This window comes from Trachurus trachurus (assembly GCF_905171665.1).
Source record: "Trachurus trachurus genome assembly, chromosome: 3".
NCBI lineage: Eukaryota > Metazoa > Chordata > Actinopteri > Carangiformes > Carangidae > Trachurus > Trachurus trachurus.
This window is the reverse complement of record NC_139893.1, coordinates 27,496,313-27,521,077: the sequence shown is the minus strand read 5'-3', so window position 1 is coordinate 27,521,077 and position 24,765 is coordinate 27,496,313. Positions and strand designations below refer to the sequence as shown.

General features: G+C 43.0%; 2 protein-coding genes across 4 annotated transcripts; one reads left to right on the top strand and one right to left on the bottom strand.

Annotated features, from left to right (window-relative positions):
- Positions 1-10,573: 10,573 nt before the first annotated feature.
- Positions 10,574-12,888, top strand: gtf2a2 (general transcription factor IIA, 2; the record flags this gene model as incomplete). Of its 2 annotated transcripts, XM_084001774.1 has the most annotated exons (4): positions 10,574-10,776; positions 11,680-11,784; positions 12,014-12,171; positions 12,583-12,888. In XM_084001774.1, coding segments are annotated over exons 1-4 (336 nt in total). In that variant the 5' UTR covers positions 10,574-10,704. The 2 variants fall into 2 exon arrangements, with proteins under 2 accessions (XP_083857900.1, XP_083857899.1); XM_084001773.1 differs by lacking the exon at positions 12,583-12,888 and having other exon boundaries at positions 12,014-12,175.
- Positions 12,889-13,043: 155 nt separating this feature from the next.
- Positions 13,044-22,989, bottom strand: LOC311008261 (zinc finger protein 395-like). Of its 2 annotated transcripts, none has more exons than XR_014596476.1 (11): positions 21,827-22,175; positions 19,111-19,278; positions 18,743-18,933; positions 18,535-18,647; positions 18,247-18,458; positions 18,052-18,152; positions 17,684-17,960; positions 17,481-17,573; positions 16,267-16,337; positions 14,267-15,900; positions 13,044-14,172 (listed from the first exon to the last, which is right to left on the bottom strand). XR_014596476.1 is itself a non-coding variant. In XM_084001766.1 (11 exons), the coding sequence occupies exons 3-11, from the start codon at positions 19,270-19,272 to the stop codon at positions 15,789-15,791; spliced, it is 1,332 nt and encodes a 443-aa protein (XP_083857892.1). In that variant the 5' UTR covers positions 19,273-19,278; positions 21,827-21,998; positions 22,449-22,989; the 3' UTR covers positions 13,044-15,788. The 2 variants fall into 2 exon arrangements, 1 of the variants encoding a protein (XP_083857892.1); XM_084001766.1 differs by adding an exon at positions 22,449-22,989 and having other exon boundaries at positions 13,044-15,900; positions 21,827-21,998.
- Between the last annotated feature and the right edge of the window lie 1,776 nt (positions 22,990-24,765).

Here is a 24,765-nt window from a genome sequence, read left to right as displayed (position 1 = left end):
GATCTGTGCAGGTGAAGCAGACAGGTATGACTCAGGCAGCAATTAGTTGATCCAGATCAGTGGACAAACGTACACGGACATAGATGTGCATCACCTGTAGCAAAGGCGTTGTGCTCTCCAGCCGGTTCACCTGCAGCTCCAAAGAGGAACTGTCAGAGGAGCCTCTGCTGTTCCTCTCTCTTTAGCCTGGTGTTTGGCTGCACTTTGTATAAAAACGGTTCAACATGGGAAGATCTAGCTGCCAATGCAGCTCAGCTGTAGCACCGTGTGTGTGTGTGTGTGTGTGTGTGTGTGTGTGTGTGTGTGTGTGTGTGTGTGTGTGTGTGTGTGTGTGTGTGTGTGTGTGTGTGTGTGTGTGTGTGTGTGTGTGTTTTATAACGAAAAAAAACAAAAAACGTTGTCAATCGTCCTCCAATAGAGGATTGGGTTGCTGGTCGGCACAAGCCTAGTCACAGACAATAGAGCTTTTGAACCAAGTCTGTCCCTGTGGGAGGTTGCATCCTTGTCACTCAATCACTGGTAGGAGAGGATGTGGGCGTGTGTCTGTGTGGAGGTGTGGAGGTCTGTATGTGTGCGTCACTGGGGCGAAGTGGCGGTAATTAATATCACCTGCACCTGCTTGTAGTTTAGAGGGGGTGAGTAGGGTGGCGTCATTTTCTGTTGACCACAATTCAAGTCCAGACCATCAAGTAAGTCAACCTCTTTTTCTTTGGACATTGCGTGTCGGACAGATCCCCCTATCCCAGCCTCTCAGCGCCAAATTGTTTCGTTGAATGGCCACTGCAACAGTCCTCTTTCGGCTACCGTATTCAAATATGGCGATGCAACATGGCAGCCTCGGTAGGTATGTATTTGTAAACAACACATTCGAAGCTACGAGAAAGCCTTCATTTGTATGTGATTGTGATTAGACTTCGGTAAATACATATTTATGAAAGCAATATTTGATTTTTGATGATAAAAAGCCAAATGAGTTACACACCTTTAAGCAAGTAGCAGCCATCTTGAATTCTTATGCTTATGGCTTTTGGGATTTGTCCGACTTTCTGAGTTGGAGATCCAACTTCAGGTGGCGCTCCAGAAATTCCAACTCAGAGCTCGGAAATTACAACTTCCAAGTACAATTGGAGCAAAAGTTGAGTTTGTTTGGTTTATGATAATGTCAATACCACATGATTCAGATATTATCACAAACATGTAAGCTATTGTTAGCTAAGCATTAATCTTAAACTGGGTCCGTCAGTTTTTTGTCCCTGGAAACACTTGTGTTGTGTTGTGAGTTTTTGCAACTCATGTGTTGTCAGATTCATTACTTTTTACGTTTTCTGAATTTGTAGCACATCTGCGGTTGCAGTGCAGTGTTTTGAGCCCTCAGGACCAACATACTGTAGGAAACATTTTTTAGTGTGTTTATTCAAGATGCCATGCAGCAATTATGACAACATTTTGCAAGTTGCTCTCATTTCCTTTGTAGCCTGAGACTAGTCTGAGTGATAGAGGCAGACAACCACAGGGGGGAAAATCTAGTTTTCTGGATACTTCAATGGAAGTTCCCTCACAGTTTGAATTTACATCACTGTGTTGCACGTAAATCACGAGTGAAGAAACAGAAAGCAATTTATGTAGCTCAGCATTTAAAGAATAAATTCTGAGAGCTGTCCAACAGGTGAGACCCTGCCATTGGCCGGCAGGTCCTACATTATGTGCTCTGCTGGAAGTGGAACAGCTGAATGAAAAGTAGGCTCGGATACTGGCTTCGGGGGGAAGCGCAGCATGTGTGACCTGTACATACGTGGTGTCATTAAATACAGAGGAGGAGAAGGTGGAGCTGCAACGCCTCTATCATCTTCTCTCTACCTCATCAGTCACTGTTCACACTGTGGAGCTTGAGTGTCCACCTCTCTGCCTCCTCCCTCCTCTGTTTCGGCTCTGACAGCAACCATAATTTATCTCGACAGGGAGTGAAGCTCGCAGTAGCCGGTTCATCCTTGCTGCGAACAACACAGAGACACTGACAAACAAGTGAAGAAAAGGACAATGGGTTCACAGAACGAGTCTGACTGAGGTGATAAATACACAACTTCAGCTGTGATGTTATGTCACATCACTGGAAAATAACTGAAAAAGCATAATCCCATAATTTACAAGCTGTTGTAAACCTCAGAAACTGCCCTGCCGCCATTGGAATTATCAATTTCTCCTGATGTGTTTATGAAAAATCACATTAAGAGTTCCCACAGTGGTGTTTTAAACTTTAATATCTTCTGTTATGATTTAGCTTAACATGTTTTTCCACACAAAAACTGGTCTGGATCTCTCAAATCCTCTGACTCTGTGGTTGAGAAACCTGAATCAAGCTTTGAGCCCCGGTTTTTAGTTTGTTTATGTAGTGTGTTAGTGGTTGTTTCAGGTGAATTCACCCAGGTTGACAGGACTGGTTCCTCAGGTCTGTCTGTGACATATGAAACCCTGACTATGGCTACGTTCACACTGCAGTTACAAACGATTTTTTCGCTCAAATATGACCCATAGGCCCTATACAATTTGCTATTGACAGTGTGAACAGCACAAGTGACACTGAATCTGACATCTCGATAAAACGTTGGATAATTTGACGTGTAGGACACACCCTTTGTCATATGATGTAGCTAATATGATAAACTTGACAAGCTCAACAACAGCTCTGTGCTCTCACTGTAACACCTAGGGCCAACAATGTATGAATGTGTCTCTGCAGACTCACACACCAGCACTGGGTTCAGCCGGGTCGAGTGGAAGGACCCCGGTACGGCAGGTTGCAGGGGTCAGATCTTTGGAGGAGATAACCGCAGCTGCAGGACTCCAGCTCAGGTCAAGACATGAGCCACCAGGTGTATGAAAGAGAGTGGAACTTGTAAGGCAAATTCATTACTGTCAAAATCAAAGTCATGGTGGAAATTTTCCTCCAGAAACATTTTTGATCACTTTTTTTTATTAGATTCTGAGTAATCAAATTGATATTCGAGCAGTTTAAAGGTAAATGAGAACACTTGGTGCACATTTTTTCAATACTCAACAAATCTCATCGTATTTGTTGGGTTCTAGTGAGTGTTTAGTGCGGGGCATGGTGTGTGTGTGTGTGTGTGTGTGTGTGTGTGTGTGTGTGTGTGTGTGTGTGTGTGTGTGTGTGTGTGTGTGTGTGTGTGTGTGTGTGTGTGTGTGTGTGTGGTAAGTAAAAGTAAACTACAGGGTGTGCTCGTAATGATGAGGGAACATGTGATGTGTTTGTGGGAACAGTGAAGCTCTGTGACTCAGTGGAATCACACACATCACAGGACTCATGGTCAGTGTTAATGCCAGCGGTGACCGTGAACGCAGCGTCACCGGTGCAGAGCAGAGCAGCTGTTACGTAACGGCAGAGAAGATAACAGCATCTGAATGCAGGTCACAGGATGGAGGAAAAATGCTGTTGTCAGTGGAGTGTAAACATCACAAGAGGTCAAAGGTGAAATCATTGATTCTGTTGTTTGTCTTTTATTAAGATGAATTAATGTGAATTCACTAATTCAATAAAGCAGCAACAAGCAGAAAAGCTGAACAGTTAAAACAGGAAAAATAACTGCAGCTTTGAGTGAAGCTAACCAGGGTCAGGTCCACGGGGGGGTCAAAGATCACAGATAACCCTGGCCCAAGGCCAATGGCTCCCATTCAAGGGTCAAGCACCGGTAAATGGTCGAAGTTCATCATGACGATGAGCAGAGAACCTGGGACCTTCAGAGCACACTGTGAAACAGTCCAACCAGTGTGATGTCAGTGTGGTGTTGCCAGAGTTTGACCATGGACCCTCATATCCCATAGACTCCCACCTAATAAGACTTTTGCTTTAAAATGTTTGTTTTTTAAAAGAGGGTGTTTAACCAACAACCAAAATATGCATTATGTCCTGTCACAGTCTGCTCTGCTATTGCCTCTGGAAACTCACTTTAACTGCCTACATTCTCCACTCTGCCACCCCTCCTCATCAGCCTTACTGTTACTGTTTCCTCTTGTTGTTCTCAGCTGCATTACTGTACCTCACCAATAAAGCCAGCATTTAAGCAATCTAAGGGTGTCTTCACATTGGGTTCTGATTGTTTTGTCCTGACTGGCGTTTTAACTTGGCTTGTCTCTGACCACCTCTCCTCGTCTCTTCCCAGATAAACGCAACGGTATTGAGTATTGTCTGTCTACTTCCTGGTGTTTACGTCTGCCTGTGTGGCTGTTTGGGGTGCCCCTGCTGGCTCAATGATCCCTCGTCTGTCCACAACCTTCTGTCTGCCTGCTCCTCTTTGGTCTGTCTGCTTTGCTGCTTGCTCACCTACTGCTGACTTTGCTTCATCCTTGACCCTGAGCCCTGCCCTCCTACCGTACTGTCCCTCTTCCCTGAACCCTCAGCGAGCAGCTAACAGATTCCCCACAAACTCTGCCCTGCTCACTGCTGGGGTTCAACCTGGTCTCTGACACCGGTGTGACAGCTGAACCACCTCAGGAGGCTCAAGGTGGTTCTGTACCCTGTACCAAAAAGCAGGATCTAAGGTTATTGAGATAACATCAGGTTCTCAGTCCTATGACGGTAGTTTACTTACTACCAGGTAAAACCTACTACTACTACTACTACGTTAACCTCACAGATCAGATCACTGGAAACAGTCTTTTTTTACAGGGTCCTGACCTAAACATTTTCGCTATCATTGTGTTTTCATCTTATTTCTATCTACCCTGCTGTTCATTTATCTCTGTCTCCTATATTTTCAGCTTTGAAAACATATTTGTCCAACTACACCAGTAATTGACATTGATCTGTGTTAACCTGCAGCTTACACAGTAAACCCAACATTAAACACACTGTACATGCGTCTCCTCTTCTCTCACATCTGAGCCTGTTTCTTGCTCAGATAATCTGCTGTGATAAACAAAAGCTGAGCTGATAGAAGAGCAGACGCCTCCTCGGCAATCACAGAGAAGTGAAGCTGCTGCAGCTCCGTGCTCTCAGAATAACAGTGTGTGAGTCATCGTCGGACTAACAGCTCAGTTCAATAATTCAGCGCTCCTCTGTAAGCATGAATTATTGAGTCTGGAGACTGTGTCCTGCTCTGTGAAACTGCTCGGCTGAATATTTCTCTTCTTATCAGGAACAGATTTTCTCGTCTTAGATGATCGGCTTCCAGAGTCAGGAGAGTGTTTTTAAACTCAACTACACTTATAAAATAGCACAAAGTTATTCACTGCTGAATATTTTGAACTTCAAATGAACTGTCCAGTAAACTATGATTGTGGAGCTGGCATGTTTTAAGAGGAGGGGGACTGCACAATCACATGATTACAGCTCAATAAAAGTGTAACAAACAAGATAAGTTATAAGTTAATGAAGTAAACACCTCGTGTTTCATCTTCCTATGTCCGTTGTGCCACAGACGTCACCGGAAGGCTAATGAAATATGTCGTGAGACAAAATTTCATGACAGAAAACAATTTATTTATAAAGTGCCATCCAAACAACTTAACCAATCAAATAAGACATTCAGAGGAGCACCTTTGGAGCTGAGGTCAAGAGCTCTGACATCCTGAAGGGAGCTCAGAGTAGAACTGCTGCTCCTTTAGTTTGGGCATCTGGTTTGGATGCCTCCATTGGAGGTCCTCAGGGCTCGTCCAACTGGTAGGTAGCCTCGGGGTAAAACCAAAAACACACTGGAGGGATTATATATCTTATCTGGTGTGGGGATGTCTCGGGATGCCTCAGGAGGAGTTGGACTGTCGCTGGGCAGAAGCTGCCTGGACTTAACCTGATGCCCCTGTGACCTGACCCATAAGCAGCAGAAGATGGAAGACTAAAGATTCACAGAAATGCAACATGATTTTTGGGAGGTAAGAATTGGTCCCTGATTATGACATCTGCAATAAAGAGGTTAAATAAATGAATAAATAAAGATGATAAATAGCAACAATGGGGTTTGATATGACAAAGATCTTTAGGATCGAAACAGATTCTGTGTCCGTTTTATTGTTGAGCTTCAACAGGACAGAGTGGCTGTTAAACACAGTGAGCATCAGATGAAAAGCTGCTCTGACGTTCCTGTAATGAAACCGAACCATCTGCACACGATTCCCTTATCATCTTCACATGAATCACTAATAAAGTGTCACAATCATTTCATCACACCCAGCCCTGATGAAACGCAAACTACAAAGGGAAGTTTTAAAATTATAATGCAGCGCATTAGCGCTCACTGAATATTTTCTTTCTTTTTAGCCGGATGCATTTTAATAACACCCACTGCATAAATTTGCATTTTCTGCAAACTCCTCTCACTCAGAGAAGAAGTTCTGAATGTGGACGGCAGAAGGGAAGTTTCAATAAAGGCCTTTACTAGCGAAAAAAAAATCCTTCATCTGCACTGACAGAGTCTGAGGAACATTAGTAGCTTTTGAGTTTCATATTGTCTTTTAACACTGCTTCATTTCAGGAGCCTACTTGACATGTTTTCATTATTTTTGTCACTGCATTATTTGGCATGATTTTACTGGACCCTCTGTCAGACAGGATCAAGACCCCTCGCTGCGCACTTCTCTGATATTTCCAAGTCTAATGACAGACATTTCCCTGATTTTAAACAACCCAGTTAATCAGAGCATTGTAGGTGGAATCGAAAACAAGAACATCATCTTTCCGTAATTGTAATGTAAAATTTATTTGTCATATTCACCTTAAAATATGATTTCAAACACCTCTTTTGTGCAGTCTGTACCATTTATTAAACTTAACAATAACTGAATGTCTCATCTGAAAATAACATAAGCATGGAGGGCACTGTACAGGGTTGGCCCCTGGACTTTATTACCATTAGCGCTCTACTTTTAACAATCTTTAATTAATGGGTAATAACAACCTACAAGTTTATCCTCCTCTGAGTATCTAGTTCATAAATAAATAAATAAATAAAGTAGGCAAGATCAGCAGGACTACTGAGTCTCCTCTCTCACCTGAAGCAGGTCACACACTCAGGATTAATCTTCCACAGCCGGGCTGTCAGCCAGCGGCCAGGCCTAGCCGGGCACGAGGCCCCACAGGGCCCCTGCAGGGCCCAGTGAGGATGTCTGATGTCTGAGTGGATGTTGTTGAACCTTTTTCAACTTGGTGCTGCGGCTCACTCTGTGACCATGGCAACAACATAAACCACACTGAAGCAAAAACAAAGTTGCAGCAAATGATTTTTCCTGCAACTAATAGGGCCAAATTGTTTTCTGTATTGATCAATTAACATTTTTTCTATTAAATTTCATAAAGTATTTTATTCAAAGACTCTGTAAAACTCAAAGAGAAGCAACAAGACGATTATTTGTCTTTTTCTTTGATAAATCAACCAGTATAGGTCACTGTAGGAATTGATGTGTAATTGACAGACTATCATGCAGATCTTCCAATAAAAACTGAGCGTGCAGGTCATCTGTGCAGCACAGTATTATGGCACATACTGCAGTTAGGTTCTGTTGCTAAGTGGCATCTTGTGGTCGTAATGATTATGCTGGGGGTGTTCAGGTCCCATGTGAAAGTAGCAGTTTATGTTATTTCTATTATCCATGAGCGTTCAACAAAGTTGACCATGTTGTTGTTATTTTGTAACCATGACAATTAAGATTGTGTAATGTAATGACGAGGATTTTAATTAGACTAATAACATTATCAATCATCTGAGTAATGCCAGTGTAAATCGATCGAAATGTTCCAACACTGTCCCAGGAACTCACCTGTGTGTGTACTAGCTCAGTCCTCACCACAGCAACCTATAGGTTTGAATCCAGCCCAAGACTTTTGCTGCTGGTCAGGTCTCCTCTCTCACCCTGCGCCTTCCTAACACTCTCTCCATTTCCCTGTCCCATCAAAGGCAGAAAAAGACTCCAAAAATAACAACATGGGTAATGTCCAGCCATGCAGGCCTATTAGAGACACATCAGTCATGTGGAAGTATACTTGCGCTCTACAAACTTGCATAAAAGCCGTCAGTTCCTCCGACTGCCTGCAGGACACTGTGCCAGGACGACCTCTGACTGATGATGTCGCCCCTCTTTCCCTTTGCAGCCTGACTGTGTGTAAACACTGTGAAGTCCCACGTGTGATGAACTCAGCATGTAGGAAACACAGCTACCCACCGGACACCGAGGACAGTCAAAGGCTCGACCTCTGGGCTCGACCCAGTGACTGCACCCAGCCCAGTTCGTGTTCAGAGGTGGGAACTCAGTGTTGTTTGCACTACACACGCCAGTTACCATGACAACAGGGGCCATGTCATGTCCTTGTAATAATTTCCATAGATTTTGTGCTTTTACTTGTACCGTGGCAGCGGGTGTAACCTCACTGTGAGAACTCTGAAGTGTGGATGAAAGGCTGCTTCACACTGGTATCTCACCATGCATGATATTTACATTAACTCACTGGGTATAAATATGCAGTGTTCAGAATGAAGAAAAAAAAGATGAAAGACAGATGGACCACATGAGGGAGGGCAGACTGTTCGCACAAGAGCGGACGAAGATGATAAATAATGTACTGATACAGACAGAGATAAATGTTTCAGTGATGGAACAGACTTTTATCTGAGCTTTGGTTATTAAACTGAGAATGTTACTGTTCAGAAATCAAAAAACATACTGAAAACATGTTGTAACAAGATTATTTGATGTTTTTTAGACCTGTGCTTTTGCAGCCTGAAATTTCTTTCTATTTCTATTCTATTCTTTCTAGTAGGCTATAATAATATTAATACCGTAAAGCTTGTTTATATAATACTACTATAAGTGTTAATTTATTTATTTATTTTGCCTTTGGTTTAGCTCACAGAAAAGAGTATGCACTTTTTCCAAACAGCGGGTCACTCACAGTTTTAATTAATGCCAAATATAAACCAATAATCAAAATGGTGACCTAGCATCTCCAGTAAGTGATACTGAGTGGAAGCTGTACCTGTTTTCTACATCATACATCATAGTGGTGCTGGAGCACCACCTTGTGACCTCTTGAGTATTTGGAAAGAACAGCACATTTGAAATGCACAGATGAAGTCCAGAGGGGTATTCCAGAAAGGAGGTTCAACAAACTCTGAGCCTTTTCATTTCCAGAACAGCTGATCTGAAAAGAAATCGTCAAGAATGGAGATATTGTGATTCACCATTGCAACAGGGGAGAAAACAGGAAGCAGACATTTTCTGAAAAAAATAAAATAAAAAAGTATTGGCCGTAATAAAATTCTGAGTTTTAGATTCAGTCCTCTTTTAATTTTGAATTCAACATCACTTTCTCTTAAAGGGATAGTTCACCCTAGAATGATATTTCGCTCGTTATCTACTCACCCTCATGTTGACTAAGGGCTGGAAGAATTTTCAGAGTCCACCGTCCGCGTGATTCGCAGTAACCGCACTGACGCCGGCGCAAATCACGCGAGATTTGGACGGACCAGGAAGAGGAGCTTCGAGAAGCTTCCGCTACAAACAAGCTTAAAATATAGACTTATTTAATTTTTTTCGGGACAATTACGCAATTTGGGGCTTCAGCACAAGACGGACATTACATACGAGCATCATGGAGGTATTTGGATGTTTTTTTGTGTGTGTTTTTTTACGAAGAGCTCTGGTGTCCCTTTGCAACCGTTGCATTGAAATGCACTGCTACGCCAAGACCCCCTGTAACTCAGAGAAGGGACGGTGGACTCTGAAAATTCTTCCAGCCCTTAGTCAACATGAGGGTGAGTAGATAATGAGCGAAATATCATTCTAGGGTGAACTATCCCTTTAATATTAGCCTTTGAGGAAGTGGTTGGATGTTGTTCAGTGTTTTAGCTATTTTATTTTATTTTATTTTATTTTAGGGTAGGCTATTTTATTTTATTTAAATGGAATAAAATGAATAAACAGTCTTGTGATGGCTCCTCACTTTGGTTAAACAAAGTAAAAGTTTATTATAGCTTTCCAACACATGCTGATTGACACATGTGTCTCCTTAGCCTACATCCTGCTGAGTAGATGAACCTGTGGAAGAAGGCAGAGGTGGTGCACTGCTCACCTCAACCTCCACCTCCACTACGTCTGACAGAGGCAGAGGAGCTGGTCCTGAGTCAGGTCACTGGTGGACCAGAGGCTGAGGGCATCACTCACCCCCAGGCCCTAAAGGAAAACAAAGGGGTTTTCGTCATTACATCAATTTTAATACATTTTTAAATTCTCCATCTAGGTGTGCGAATTAATAATTTAAAAAACTTTTTAAAAAAAGATTTAAAATACACAGATCGACCAATGTCAGTGTGTGGTGCACACATGTATGGTCAAAGTCAGAAAGAAAAAAATAATGTTTAACGTTATGTGAAAATTTAAGATTTCAGTCTATCATTGTTACCACTTACCAGTGGTGATACGGGTCATTTGCTGGTGCTATTATTATCATTAAAATTATTATTGTTGTTGTTGTTATTTTACAGTCTATGGTAGCTACTTACAGGTGGAAGTCTATGGGTGGAAGTCAGAAAATGACCCTTATTTTGAAATGTATAACCGGAAGTGTCGTTAGCTTGTCGGCGCTCACAGCTGCTTGTAGTGGAGGGAAGCGGCTAGCTCCGTTAGCTCGTTTAGCTCCGTTACCCCCGTGTGAGTTTGTAGGATAGTTTACTGTAGTTATTAGCACATTCGGCTGTTCCCATCATGGCGTACCAGCTGTACAGGAACACCACTCTGGGAAACAGTTTACAGGAGAGTCTGGACGAGCTCATACAGGTGACACGCCTCACATATCACGACTGCTAGCTCGTAGCTAGCACAGATTAGCACGCTGCTAACGCCAACAACGACGCACAGTGGGCTGACTTTAGCCTAGCAGCTTCGGTTTGCTTCACCATAGAAATGTTCAAATGTTTTCAATCTGTGGCGTTGACATACCAAATAACAACTGTAAAGTTCAGTTCTGCGGCGGTCAGTTTAGCTACTTGGCCCGAAATGATGTTTGGTAATGCCACAATCACTGGGAAATTACTCACCATTATTGTTGTCATCTTTCTGATGCTTTATTTATTACTAGGCAAGCTCCCAGGGCTGTTGGTGGTGTTTCTGTTTTGATACCTAGAGCAGTGGAAACAGAAACGGGTCCAGAATGAGTGTTGGTCCTTGTGTAGTATGCACTGTTTACCTCTTGTACTTTGCAGTTTCAAACTTGTCTGTCTGCTTGGAGACATGGTTTTCAGACGGTGCTGTCCTCTTTACACCCTCAATACAACAGCAGTGGAAAATGTTCAGGAGATTGTATGCGTTTTACTTTTTTTTTTTTGAACAAATGTCATATAACAAAAATAGCACTGGATATTTGTGCATTGGAGTCTAGTGGTGTTTTTAAATTGTATTTATTTTATTTACCGAGCTACATTGTTGTCCTGAGGTCATTAGAAACAAATCATGCAGTCAGGTTAAACGATTGCTCCACATTTGTCAGTTTGAAATGGAGCAAGTAAAGGCACATTCATATTCATTCGTTTTGGATTACATTTAGTCAGCTCTCCCCGCAGCATTGCTGTGTTGTTTGGATTACAAACTGGAGATGCTGCTTGTGAACCTTCCTACTTTGTCTTGTGAGTGTAAGATATGCTCCTGCTGCTGGGCCTTAAAATACATCTGGTGTGTGTTCAGACTCAGCAGATCACTCCTCAGCTGGCTCTTCAGGTCCTCCTTCAGTTTGACAAAGCCATTAACACGGCACTCGCCAACAGAGTCCGCAACAGAGTCAACTTCAGGGTGAGTTCCTCCTCTGCCTAATCTCACAGTTACCTCAATTTGTCAGATGCATATTTATTTTTTCATCAGCACTGGATTGAACTTGGTATCAGAAGGCGCTGGACTGATAATCGAGATCACAGTCGTCCTGGATTTTCACTTGAGCCTGACAGGGTGTCTGAACATGTTCATTGTAAGGAGTCGTGTTTGGACCGTTGTGTCACTCTGTCACTGTGATTCCATCCTGCAGGGCTCTCTGAACACCTACAGGTTCTGTGATAACGTGTGGACATTTGTTCTCAACGACGTGGAGTTCAGAGAGGTCACTGACCTGGTGAAGGTAGACAAGGTCAAGATTGTGGCCTGTGACGGAAAGAGCGAGTCAACCCAGAACAAAACCGATAAATGGTGAGTGTAAACGGGCCACATTTCATATTTCATACTGATGTTGTGATGTCATATGCTCCACCAGGTGTTCACAGTATTGTCGTGACCCTGAAAGCTCAACATGCTGCAACAAAAACACATGCAAAGACACAAACACGCTACAACTAAAGAAAATATGTTGAAGCGTTAGAATTCCCCAAATTTGCATCAGCAATGTTTCCGGAGACACTAAAAGTTATGGACCTGTACCTCTGACTGTTTGATGATGTCAGAAATTAGTGATCAGGCCTGATTGATCATGATATCAATATCATCAACAACATAATTTGCTTTTACATTTAATTGAGGTGCATGCCATGCCCCACAATCTGCTCTGCTTCTTCCTCTTCATCTCTTTTCCTGTGCTCAAGTTTTTTTCCCCCCTCTGTGCAGACTTGGGCTCCATCGCCGCAGGGTGACGACTCTCGTTTTCTATGTCGGTTGGAGCCACAGATGGACCTGGACTGTACATATAATTTATTACAGCAGAGTCACAGCTGAGAATTGAGCATGTGTGCGTGTGCGTGTGTGTGTGTGTGCGTGCATGTGTGTGTGCATGTGTCAGAGTGGACCAGTCACTGTACCTGCATCAGTTTGTTTTTATTATCAGTTTACAGGAGTTTGTGTTCAGTTTGCTGTTATAATTGAGCTGGATCATCTTTAATAAAAACTTTATTTAAAACACTGAAGGGTTTCTGATTGGTCTGTTCAGGCTGACTTCAACACAATTTCTATTTGGAGGCCAAAGCTCAAACTGTCGGGGTCATGTCACTCACCTCCACGCCGTTGGCTCGAATCTAATAATCCTCATTGCAACTTCACACAACAGGAGCACATCATAAGATCCACAAGGCTTTTTAAAAGTTTTTGCACTTTATTAACATCCGTTTTTCACATCATGTATAAAAGAGTGTAGCATTAAAATGATACGAGTACAATGATCAACATTTACGTCCCTTCCCCTCAAACAGGACATGATACAAATAAATGGTTTTGTCTCAGGTTACTGCACATCATCCATAATACGAGTGACTTAAGGAGGAAATGTATGTATCTGGGTATATACGCTAGATTTTTTATTTTTTTTTTTTTAAATAAAATATATGTTTCTGTGAGTTTTTTGTATTTGCAATTAAACAGACATCTTTGTCAATACTGCATGTGGAAGAAATGGCTTCTGTTTCCAAAGAGAAGAAACATCTTAACTGAGGCTATAAAAAAGTGAATAGAGATGAGCACAGTGATGATAATATTTAAAGTGAAGAGTCTGCTAATCATCTGTGAATTAATGGAGACAATGAGTAAGTGACAATCAAAGGCTTCAAAATAAAACTGTTTCAAAGCCTTGATGCAAAGACATGGACCGCACTGTTTACCAAACATCCTGACTGATTCATTAATAAATGCTTTTTAGTAGTAGGTGTGCTAAGGGTAATGTAAAGTATTTTACTCTTGTCTGTTTCCACAAGAAGAGTGTTGTTAACAAATACATTAATAAACACTTTGATCAGAACTGTTTATTAACCGTTTAATTTCTGCTCACAGAGATTAATTTAATTTGAGTTTCGTCTGTTTTGACTTCCTGTAGTTTTCTTTATCAACCACAAACAACATTGAACTTAAGGAAACAGTCACTGTACAGTGAAAACGGAGTGAGTCTGCCGTGATTTAGTGTTGCAAAAAGAAAAAGACTTGTGATGACAGATTAAAAACAAACATCATTTGGTAAAACTTGCAACCCACGGTAGTTAAGCTCTGTAAAACAACCTGTGTGATTCAATACAGCTTCACTGAGGAATAAACACAATGTGAGAACATAGACACTGGGTTACTCTACTAGAGCAGAACCACAAGAGTAAGATAATGATTTTTTTATTTTGTACTTCTGTGACTCTTATTTGAAGTCTGACTAGTCCTTTGGTCAGACTAGTGATACAAGTCCAGTTGCCTTCGTTTAATTTGTTGCCAAAAGATAACAATGACCTAGCCTCGTAAACCAGCCTCTCGCGGAAATGCATTTCATGAATGAAATGAAATGCACTTCCGCGAGAGGCTGGTTTACGAGGCTAACAATGACCTGGATGAAGAAGAATATTCACAGACATACTTCAGTGAGGCTGATGCAGAAACAAATCTGCATTTCAGCTCCAGCTTCAGCCTTGTTTCAAATATCCAAACCAGCACGGTTTGTGACAAAAGCTTTTTCCTTGTGAATCTGTCCAGGTGTTAGATCGCCTGCCTGTGTCAGTGACTCCTCAGACATGGAGGATGTAACACAGTTGGAGCTGCTTCAGGTAAAATGTGGAGATTTAACACCTTATGTCATAGTTGTCAGATCAGAGTCTGACCGGTACCTATGTCCTGAAATGACTTGTAAACTGCATCTGAAGCCCAACAAGTGGAGGCACTGTGCCTGGTGACGGGATCAGCATGTCCCTGATTGAAGCTGATCAAGAATCAGTTTCATAATCTACATTCATGGTCCCATTTAGCACCAATGAGACTATTTAAGTTTTTAGACAGCAGCTCTGAGCTGGACTCTGGCTTGATAAAGTAGATTGTTCCATTTCATAGCTAACATTACGCATTTGCATCAGCTCTGAGCTCTGTATAAAACAATGATGACCGCTATTGAGTCTCGAGAGAAATATTTACATACTGCAGCTTTACAAGCTCGAAAAGTCTTTTTAAAGACGTTTTTACATTTTCATTGGGACTTTCACCCAGCAAATATGAATAATATTCTGTTTCACTAATGACACTCAGCTAACAGCTAACCGGCTACTGGTTTGAGCCTGTGATTAGTTTTATGTTCTTAAATTGGGATTCAGTGTTTTTGTCTTTGAGCCTGAACAGGTCTGATCTGTAACACGTCGGGGGGGCTGAGGACTTGTTGAAAACTAGTTGGTCAACTGCTGTTAGCTACCTTCTCCAATCATCTTTGGCTTTGTGGACACTGTGAGGTAGGTGAAGTGAGACCAAATTAGACTAATTGTCACTATCATAAATTTGAGTTTGTCAAGTTGACTTTAAAGCAATTAACAGAAAGTTAGGGACAACTGGTCAGTGTCTTAGGACATAATAAAGCTGCCATGTGGGTCATGGGGTGGGGGGGGGGGGGGGGGTCCTCACAGGTTAATCCAGTCGTGCTAGTGCTGTAATTTAATTAAGAGTTAACGAGCATGCTAACTAATGGATGCACAAATATGGCGTTTCATTAAATCCCAGTCTTAACAAATCAGGGCCGAGCATGTGCTGGCAGTTTACATCAGACAGCTATATAGTTGACGTGTTCATCCCGACACTGAGGCTGGTTTAGTTAGGATAACCTGAGGAGGGCAGCAGGCGACCGGTTAAAGGTCACGTCATCATCAAAAAGCACCAACAGGACACAGGTTGTGTGAGATGACACAGCTACAGGATACACATTCAAAATATAAAGACACTCCTAGAAAATGTAGAAAGAGTATAAAAACAAAAAAAATAATTTCTGTATAGTAGCCTATAAAACATCCGCCCCGGTGAAGTTCAGCTCCTCGCAAACAGTCCATCTCTGTTTATCCTCCTCCTCCTCCACCTCTTCCTCCTCCTCCTCCTGCTCAGTCGAGGAAGCGTTGGCAGGCTTTCTTCCAGCGGCAGGCCGTGCACCACTGGTCCCTGTGTTCAATGCCGTAAACTTTACGACACTTCTTGGCTTCGCCACGGATCCTCCTGACACACACACACACACACATACACACACAGAAGATCATTCATTTTTTCTCTTCAGTAATGGCACCTAAGATAGAATTTCTCCTCAGGTGGGGGAGTTACTTAAGCTTGAACTGAATCTCTTTCCCAGGTTTCCTTAGCTAAAGAAAACGTTAAGGAACTTGCAGCACTTAAAGTAAAGTTCTACTGCATTAATGGGGGAGTTGCATGTTCAAGAAACATCATAATTATATTCATATAACAGATATAACAGACTTTAATGTGTAACGAGGAGTTATTATTTTGATTAAACAATACGTTGTAGGCTGTTCACTCTTTACTCATTAAGAAACTTCAGTGTGTGTGTGTGTGTGTGTAGTTACTTACCTGCTGGGGGCGCTCTGGTGCTGCAGCCACTGCTCTCCTACACTGGTCGAACGCACCCGAAATGACAAAGCCTGAGGAGGAGGAGGGAGGCGTCAGTCTGCTACTGTGGATTTGTGAGTGTGATTTCAGTCATTCATCAGCTTCTTCATAATTTCCTCTCATTTCTCTGATGTCTCAAAAACAAGCTGCTGTCCCTTTGTCAAGCTACAGGGGGAGGTTGTGTAGCGCAATAATGTTGGAACTGCTCAGACTTTAATGTCCTTTGTGTTGATGTGAAAACACTTTGCAGTTTCCAGTATCAGCCTGCAGGTGGCAGCGCTGCACTGTGACAGGCTGATGGAAAATGTGACCGCAAACCATCAGAGGGGATTTTCCTGCAGAATAAAAACCACCAGGGAGGAATACACACACACACACACACACACACACACACACACACACACACACACACACACACACACACACACACACACACACACACACACACACACACACACACACACACAAACACACACTCCCCCCCCCCCCCCCCCCCCCCCTTCCATGTAGAAACCAGTTTTAACAGGCTTCTCCGGGCTGGTGCAGGAAATCAACAATAGGCCGCTGTCCAGTATTCAGGCTGAGAAAACAGAAGTGAATTGGAGAAGCGTGTGTGTGTGAGTTTTGGGGATGTCCAGTAATAAGTGAAAAATGTAAAATCAGTGAAAGTCCATAATGAGCCCTTTCTGTGTCGAACATTAACAGTGAAACTACAGGGAATCTTAAGTTTCATTTCTCATACGATGTCACTGTAGAGTTTTCTGGAGTTTTTAGCTTAACGGTGAATTCTTTCTCATTATACTCACTGATCAGGTTAACAAAACATTTCACACAACAAGATGTGGTCTCATAAAGCTCCATACTAACATACATACTAGTGGTAGATCGTGTCCATGTGTAGTGTGATTATAAAGCAGGTCTGGGTTCTATATTATTAAGGTGAGTACTGTCACTGTGTCAGTCCACAGAGAAATGCAAACAGTCTGTATTCAGAAACTGAGCCTTAAAATGAGCTGTCAAGACTTCTGTGACTTTGTGATGTCACAGGAAAGTATAGTCACCAAGCTCAACCCTTCTGGCCCACCACCAGTTACTTGCAGGATTTGTTTTATTGTTTTATTTTTGTTGGATCACTAAGAAAACACTCAGCCAATTGGGAGATGGAGGCTATTTACCTGCTTGCCGTGGCACGTGGTGGGCGGGGCCGGCCAACGGCAGGAAGCTGTGCTGGTAGCTGCTGCTAGGATCACATGCCCTGGAGGCGGAGCCTATAATAATATAATAGCCAGCACAAAATGTAAAATTGTTTCAATGTTGATACATATCAGAAAAATATTTGTCAGAAACTGTCAATCAGTGTACGTAAGCACCACCCTACCTGGTAGGAGTGCTCTGATTGGACCTGTTGGAGGCTGCCAGAAGAGGAGGAGGGGGCGGAACGACTCAGAGCACCACATGTTGGAGATGGTGGAGATTGAGGCGAGGGAGGGGGAGGGCTTGGAGGTGAGGAGGGAGAGGAGGGAGAGGAGGGAGTGGTGGGGGAAGAGGGGGCGGGGCCACAGAGGAGAGGCTGCTGCTGCTGGTCCCTCTGGATGACCTCAGTGTAGTAGAAATCCTCCTCGCTGCGTGAACACCGCTCGTGTTCACCGCCACGGCTATGAGGTTGGAGGTCAGATGTCAAAGGTCAGATTACAATAGTAATAAATATATGTAAGACCATTTGTCTGTCTGTCAGGTGAGTCTCACCACAGGTGTGTCGTCCTGATGTGGCGTTTGATTCCAATCACTGACATCAGCACCTTCCCACAGGTCGGCCACAGACACCTGTAGGCCACCTTCAGTGAGTTCTGCAGGAGGAAACACGCTGTCAGCATTCACCTTCATGTGTGTGTGTGTGTGTGTGTGTGTGCTCAATCCATCTTGTAACACAGTAACTCTCACCCTGCGTTTCCGCGGTGCCGGCTCGTCAAACAACACCTGCTCCAGCTCCATGTCCAGGCCTTCGTCAGGCAGCGTGGACGGACTGACGTCATTCTCTGCTCTTGGCGGGGAGGGGGCCGGGCTTCCATTAGCGTGGCCGACACTCCAGTAGCCACTGCTACAGCTGTCAGAGAGGTCACCGCCACCGCCGCTGCCAGAGTCCATCGCAGGAGCTGAAACACAAACACACTGTTTACTACAAGGACCAGGAGGAGGCGAGCGCGGCCGGCAGTGTTGTTGCCGTCGTACCTGTCGGGTCTGGGGTTACGGGGCTGTGAAGGAGAGGACTGCAGGACAAACTGCTGAGAACCATCGCTGCCATCAGCTCATCCATGTCCACCTCCTCCGGACTTCTCCTCTGACTGCAGAGGCAAACAGCACAAAGGGCAAACAGGAGTTACAGTCTAATCGCTACAGATAGGTGGAGAAACATTAAGAGAGACAGAGGAAGTCTGACCTCCTGGGGACGTCGATGCAGGATGAGACAGATCTGCTGCCAGTCAGAGGCACTGAGGAGGAGGAGGAGGAGGAGGAGGAGGAGGAGGAGGAGGGAAGAGATGAAGACCAGGTGGAAGCATCACTCTGCAAGAGGTCAGGCTGGTCCACCACACCTGGACGTTCACCTGCTCCGCCAAACTGAAAATACACCTGAGACAAAGAAACACCACAGCTCAGTGTGAGTGGCAAACATCCCCAAACATCCCACATGGGGAATTCACCATGATCGTGATGATGATCAACATAATCTGAGGAACTAAGACGTGACTGGGATTTTTCTGTCTTTCATCACAGATGTTTTTTCCTGTTCCCTACACTTCCTCTCACCTTCAGTCCAGGATGACCTTTGACTCTGTTGCTGGCCTGTTGTCCAGCTGCGGTTGCCACAGTGATGCCACTCTCACCTGTCTCCAGGTGCGTGTGCGCTCCCGGGGAGCTCACCAACGCTCCGAGAGGGGAACGCTTCCCCAGACGAGTCTTCGGCAACATGTCGGCCTGAGAAAGGAAAAAACAGGAGTTTCAGTCGGTCGCCACATCTGGGCTGCTGTTCTCAGTCATAAATCACATGAGGGGGAGCTAAAGAGGCTTCTGTAGTTGTTTCAGTCTGAACGGGAGTGGAGGTTGGACTTCTGAGTGTTCTGCGCCAGTCCTACATTTCACAACAATTCGTCAAAGCTGCAGTTTAAGGAAAGTGAGGTGATGAGGACGTGGAGATGGGCAGATGGAAAACAGCTCACTGAAACATGACTGATCCCAGTTACAGTAATAGTTAAGAGTTTATAGGAATGTCTGTGACAGCTGCATAATCAATAGAAATATAATCAAAATCTTAATATGCAAATATCCAGATCACAGGATCCACATCGCAGTTTGTTTGATCAAACTGATAAACAGTCATCCCTTGAGCAGACAGGTTATGAAGAACTGCCTGACCAGTTTAATGGGAAATGGAAATTACAGTGAAAGACGTGAGTGAAATGGACAGATTTAAAATGAGATGTAGTGAATCACATTTCCTTTGACTCTAGGTGCAACAGACAAGAGGATCGGGAGCAGAAAAGGCTGAGGTTCCATACCACCTCCCAGCCCCCAACCCCCAACCCACCCCACACACACACAAGCAGCTGTGCAGTGGCTGCTGGGAAAAGTGAAGCTCTGGATTAAGTTTACCGGTCAGATCTGTTCTGTGCAGTGACTCACAGGCTTCAGTGTCATTTACAGTCAGTGTGTGTGTGTGTGTGTGTGTGTGTGTGTGTGTGTGTGTGTGTGTGTGTGTGTGTGTGTGTGTGTGTGTGTGTGTGTGTGTGTGTGTGTGTGTGTGTGTGTGTGTGTGTGTGTGTGTGTGAGTGTGTGTGAATGTGTGCGTGTGTTTGTGTGTGTTCTCACTCACTGAGTGGCAGATTAAAGTAAACAGATGGGTTCAACTGTTCGTCAGTGTTTCTTTATCACTGTGCATCTGCTGGCAACAATGGTAATTAACAAAAACTTAACTAAACTGTGTCAGTGTGGCAACGTGATGAAACATGACCCCCACCCCCATTGAAGGTTTCCTGTTAATCAGTGAGTCACTGAATGAAACCAGAGTTTCCAGGTTAACTTAACACAAACACGCAAGTCCAGTCCACACACATGTAAACGAAACCACTAAACAAATGCATATAGTCCAGTCCAGCACAATATAAACACATCAACATGTAAATATCATCATCATGTCTAATACATTCAGATCACCATAAACATAAACATACTAAAAATGGTGGCTCAGTATCAATATTTCATTAGTTGTACATTTACAGTATTATAGTGGTATTATCAGCACCTTAATTATGAGATTCTTTTTGTTTTGTACTTCTTATTGCACTACATTAACCTGACAGCTGTTGACCCCTTACCCAGTTGAGGGCCTGACCCCTCGACTGGAAACCACTGTACTGAGGTTAAACACATTTACATAATCAGTAATTATAATGCAAAATTTAAAAATAAAAATGTAGTAGCCGATTTTTACTTTTGATTTTCACATTTTAACTGAATGTGGCCACGTAGTAATTCTGTGCTTTTATTTTGGCAGGGTTGTGGTTCTGATCCCTGAGATCCTCACTTCACTGTCTAACTAAAACATTTCTAATCAGCTCGTTCTTGTTTTAGACTCGGTGCCGAACATGCATCCTTCACAGGTTTGAATCAGAGCACACTTGTGTACTAACTAACAACCTTTCAAAGTTTTAAGGTCAACTTGTGTCAAGTGAAAGTAGAAACTGGAATAAAACATGCTGCAGAAGTATCTGAATAAATAAAAATACTCAAGTGAGGAACAAGAATCTGTGTAACATGTTTTCCTCATTTAAATTTAGTTTAAAAAACAAACAATAACATGATAAATAACACTAATAATACGTTTCTCTGGTTAGTTTTTATCCTTTGGTTCTGGTTCTGGTTCTGGATGGTGTTTGTGTTATGAAATTAAAAGCAACACAAGATCGTTGACTCAAACACACACATAGGCTATACTGAACAAACACACCCCCTTGTCTCCTCTGCAGCTCTGAGCTTTGAGCCAATCAAATTCCTTCAGTGCTGAGTTCACACCCTCCACAATAAGAGTCCTCAATGAACATAAAAACAGCTTCTAGTCAGCCCATGGTTCTCACTGCCAGTCCTTAAGTTTCATCTGCAAACAAAACCGTGTTTACCTTTAGTTCCTAAAATCCTGAGCCTAAACAACAACAATAACAACATCACTCACGCCACAGGCAAAGAAAAGCTGCAGATCAAACTTCTGCAGAAAATACAAGAAACCTCTGATCTAAAAAAAAAAATCACATAGATCGCTGCACTGGAAAACACAGCTGAGTAAAACAGAGGTGAGGGGATGGAGGGCAAAGTTAAATCCCCTCTTTAAAGTTCAACAGCTCAGCCTCACACACAAACACACACACACACACACACACACACCTCACTGATCACTGCATGTGCATTCAAGGCAATGTTAAGATTCAGATCTGCAGAGAAAGTCAGGAAACAAGCATCATTTGACACTGACCTGCAGAGTCTCAGCTTCAACAACAAATAGTCCAGGTTGAATGTGTCCACTGCTCCTGAATGAGCTGAGGGTGTGTGAGTGTGGCTGAACGTGCAGCAGCCAGTCTCAACACCATAGGAAGGGGGTTGGGGGTGTGGGTGGGCGGGTCACGCAAAACCTGGACTGGATCAGACTGGAAGATACCAACTTGACTCATGACTCACAACAACAACAGGAGGTTTTGTCAATCTGTGGAAGAAAGTTTATCACGTGACCAATATTATCATGTGGTCCTACTAATTAGTAATTAACTATTAATTTATTAATTCTTTCTTTTTTTGTATTCATTACTTAATTAAATATCTGCTACAGTGTCATTTTCTGCAAATAAAATAAAATCTTGTTTGAGCGTCTTTCACTCAATGATTATCTGTTTTTACTATCAATTTGTTTTATGCAACACCAAATTTGATATCTTAAAACTGAGTTTGACACCAAATTATTATCTGATTAAATCTGTGGAAAATATTGGACAGCTGCAGCTTTAAACCTTACAGTCTGCTTTAAACACAGCAGGGACATACGGATGTGGATGTAAGATCTGTGTTGTTCATGTTTGATTGTAATAAATAAAACATTTTACAATTTAACGGGGTCACCATCTGTAACTTCTTCCCTTGATAGACAGTTGAGTTCATCAATGTCTGTGTGCTCCTCCTCCTTCTCAGGTCCGATCGACTGATCGAGCTCCGGGTTTTCCCAGCAGCCACCGCGGCGGCTCTCCGCTCCGTAGTAAACAACAGAACCACGTGGGGGAGGAGACGGCCGCTGATTGGCGGAGCTCAGCCGTGCAGAGACACTCCCCGCTCAGGACTGTTGTTTACCGACTTGGTGCAGCAAGTCAGGCCCACGGTGGTCAGGCCCGCTGCATGCTGCTGTGACCTTACTACACACTACTACTACTATAACATTAACACAACTGTAACACAACCTTAAGTATGCTGTTACACTGTTGTGATGTTCCCAGCAGTAGTTAAAACAGAATTAACCACACAAGCTCATAGGCAGTCTAATAGGCTACAGTGCAGTTGCAGTTCTTTCATGTAGGCTACTACACAAACAGTTGTATTATAATAATATAATATAATATGTGTAGGCTACACAGTAACCTGTGTACCACCACAGAACACACAACAAGAACCTGTGCAGAGCAGAGACAGCTCAGAAACACTGTGAAAACTGTGTTATTGTGTGCGGTTGTAGTTGTGTAGTGTAGCTACCTGTGTAAAGCTGTGTTATTGTAGGTGCAGTAATCAGGGATAACAAAGAGCGTCCTGTGGGCGGAGATCATACTCTCACTTATTACATAACCCACTCTGACTCTGCTCCCTCCTTACCCCCCCCCCCCTCTCTCTCTCTCTCTCTCTCTCTGTGTGTGTGTGTGTGTGTGTGTGTGTGTGTGTGTGTGTGTGTGTGTGTGTGTGTGTGTGTGTGTGTGTGTGTGTGTGTGTGTGTGGAGCTGCACGTAGACCACATACACACACCCCGCTGCTTCTCTCGTGAGCTACGTGCTGATATCGCTGAGCGTGACTAAAGGAGCAGTCCGCCATGTTTTCAGCCACAAACAGACACACAGAGAGAGAGAGAGTCATAAACAACAAACAAACAAGCAACAGATCAGGGTGTTTCTCGTTTTAACAGCAGAAAGTTCATCTTGATGTTTTTTTGGAGGTTTTTAAGCTATTTTATTTCTCTGACTGCACCATCACCATATAGATTAACACCATCATCATCGGCATCATCAGCCCTCAGTCTGTGGAGAGTTTTGATAATAACACTGATTTGTGATAATGATGACCGATAACTCCAGTCAGAGTGGAGATGATGGTTCTTAGGTGTTTTTCGAGTCACTTGATGACACGTCATAATGCCCAGTTGAAGTAAAATGTAAAAAGTAGGCACTATTTTTTATGTCACTGTCATTCATCTACAAGCACTTTTTTCATATTTCAGTCCCATTATATTCACATTTGTATGTAATGTAATCAATGGAAATCAATGTTTTCATTTTTTTGCTTAGGCCTACCACTCTTAAGTCTTAGCCATGTGCAAACGATCACCTGTCGCCACTTGAATGTTAGCTTGTGAATAGTCTTTGTATGATCATGTGTGCTTATCTTGTTTATAGGCCTAAATGTAGCCTAATATCTGGCTGTACCTAACTGCAGTGTGTTTATGTGTTTATGTATTTACATCTATCAGTTTATTTTTTTATATGTATAATTTTTTGTTGTTTGCTTTGTTTGTTTGTTTCAAAATGTTTTTCTCGTCTGTCTTTGTCTCAGTGATGCAATCTGTGTCACCACAAATTAACTCACAGTCTGTTTCACTTTGGTTTCCATGGTGATCGGTCTAGTCCAACCTGGTTTCCTTGATGCTGCATCAGGCCATTCTTGTGGAGTTGTAGTAAAAAAGCAACTGGACTTCTTCTCTTGTTTGAAGACGTTTCACCCCTCATCCAAGAGGCTTCTTCAGTTCTGAGACTAATGCAAGAAACCCAGGCCATCATATTTCAGAACAGCATCCATAATTTGTCAGTTATCACTAAAACAGGTGGATGATGTCGTCTATATCGCTAATGGACCGGGAAATGATCAATGATCAGTGATCAGTAATCTAGGATTTTGAGTTTGATGATGGAAATTGTCGCTGAGGAGCTTCGTGACGGTCAGCAAAACGCTGACATGTCATGACACAACTCACTTCGAATGTGTGCGTCTGTATCATTTGATTATTCACACCATGACTGTGTGAGTGCGTCATGACCTCAGCACCAACCTTTGCCAGAGAACTCATGCGTCTGCCGTGTTTCTTCATTTCCTTCATTTCATGTGATCAGTCTGATAATATTCAGTTAACTTATTGGTTCACCTGCTCATTGCTTTGTTTCCTTTTTTCCG

Excerpts from the sequence above, each read along its gene's own strand:
- LOC311008261 (XM_084001766.1), bottom strand. The coding sequence starts at position 19,272 with ATGTTGCCGAAGACTCGTCTGGGGAAGCGTTCCCCTCTCGGAGCGTTG. Across the intron at positions 18,459-18,534 it reads CGTAACCCCAGACCCGACAG|CTCCTGCGATGGACTCTGGC; the intron begins GTACGACGGCAA and ends TTTGTGTTTCAG. Across the intron at positions 15,901-16,266 it reads CACCAGAGCGCCCCCAGCAG|GAGGATCCGTGGCGAAGCCA; the intron begins GTAAGTAACTAC and ends TGTGTGTGTCAG.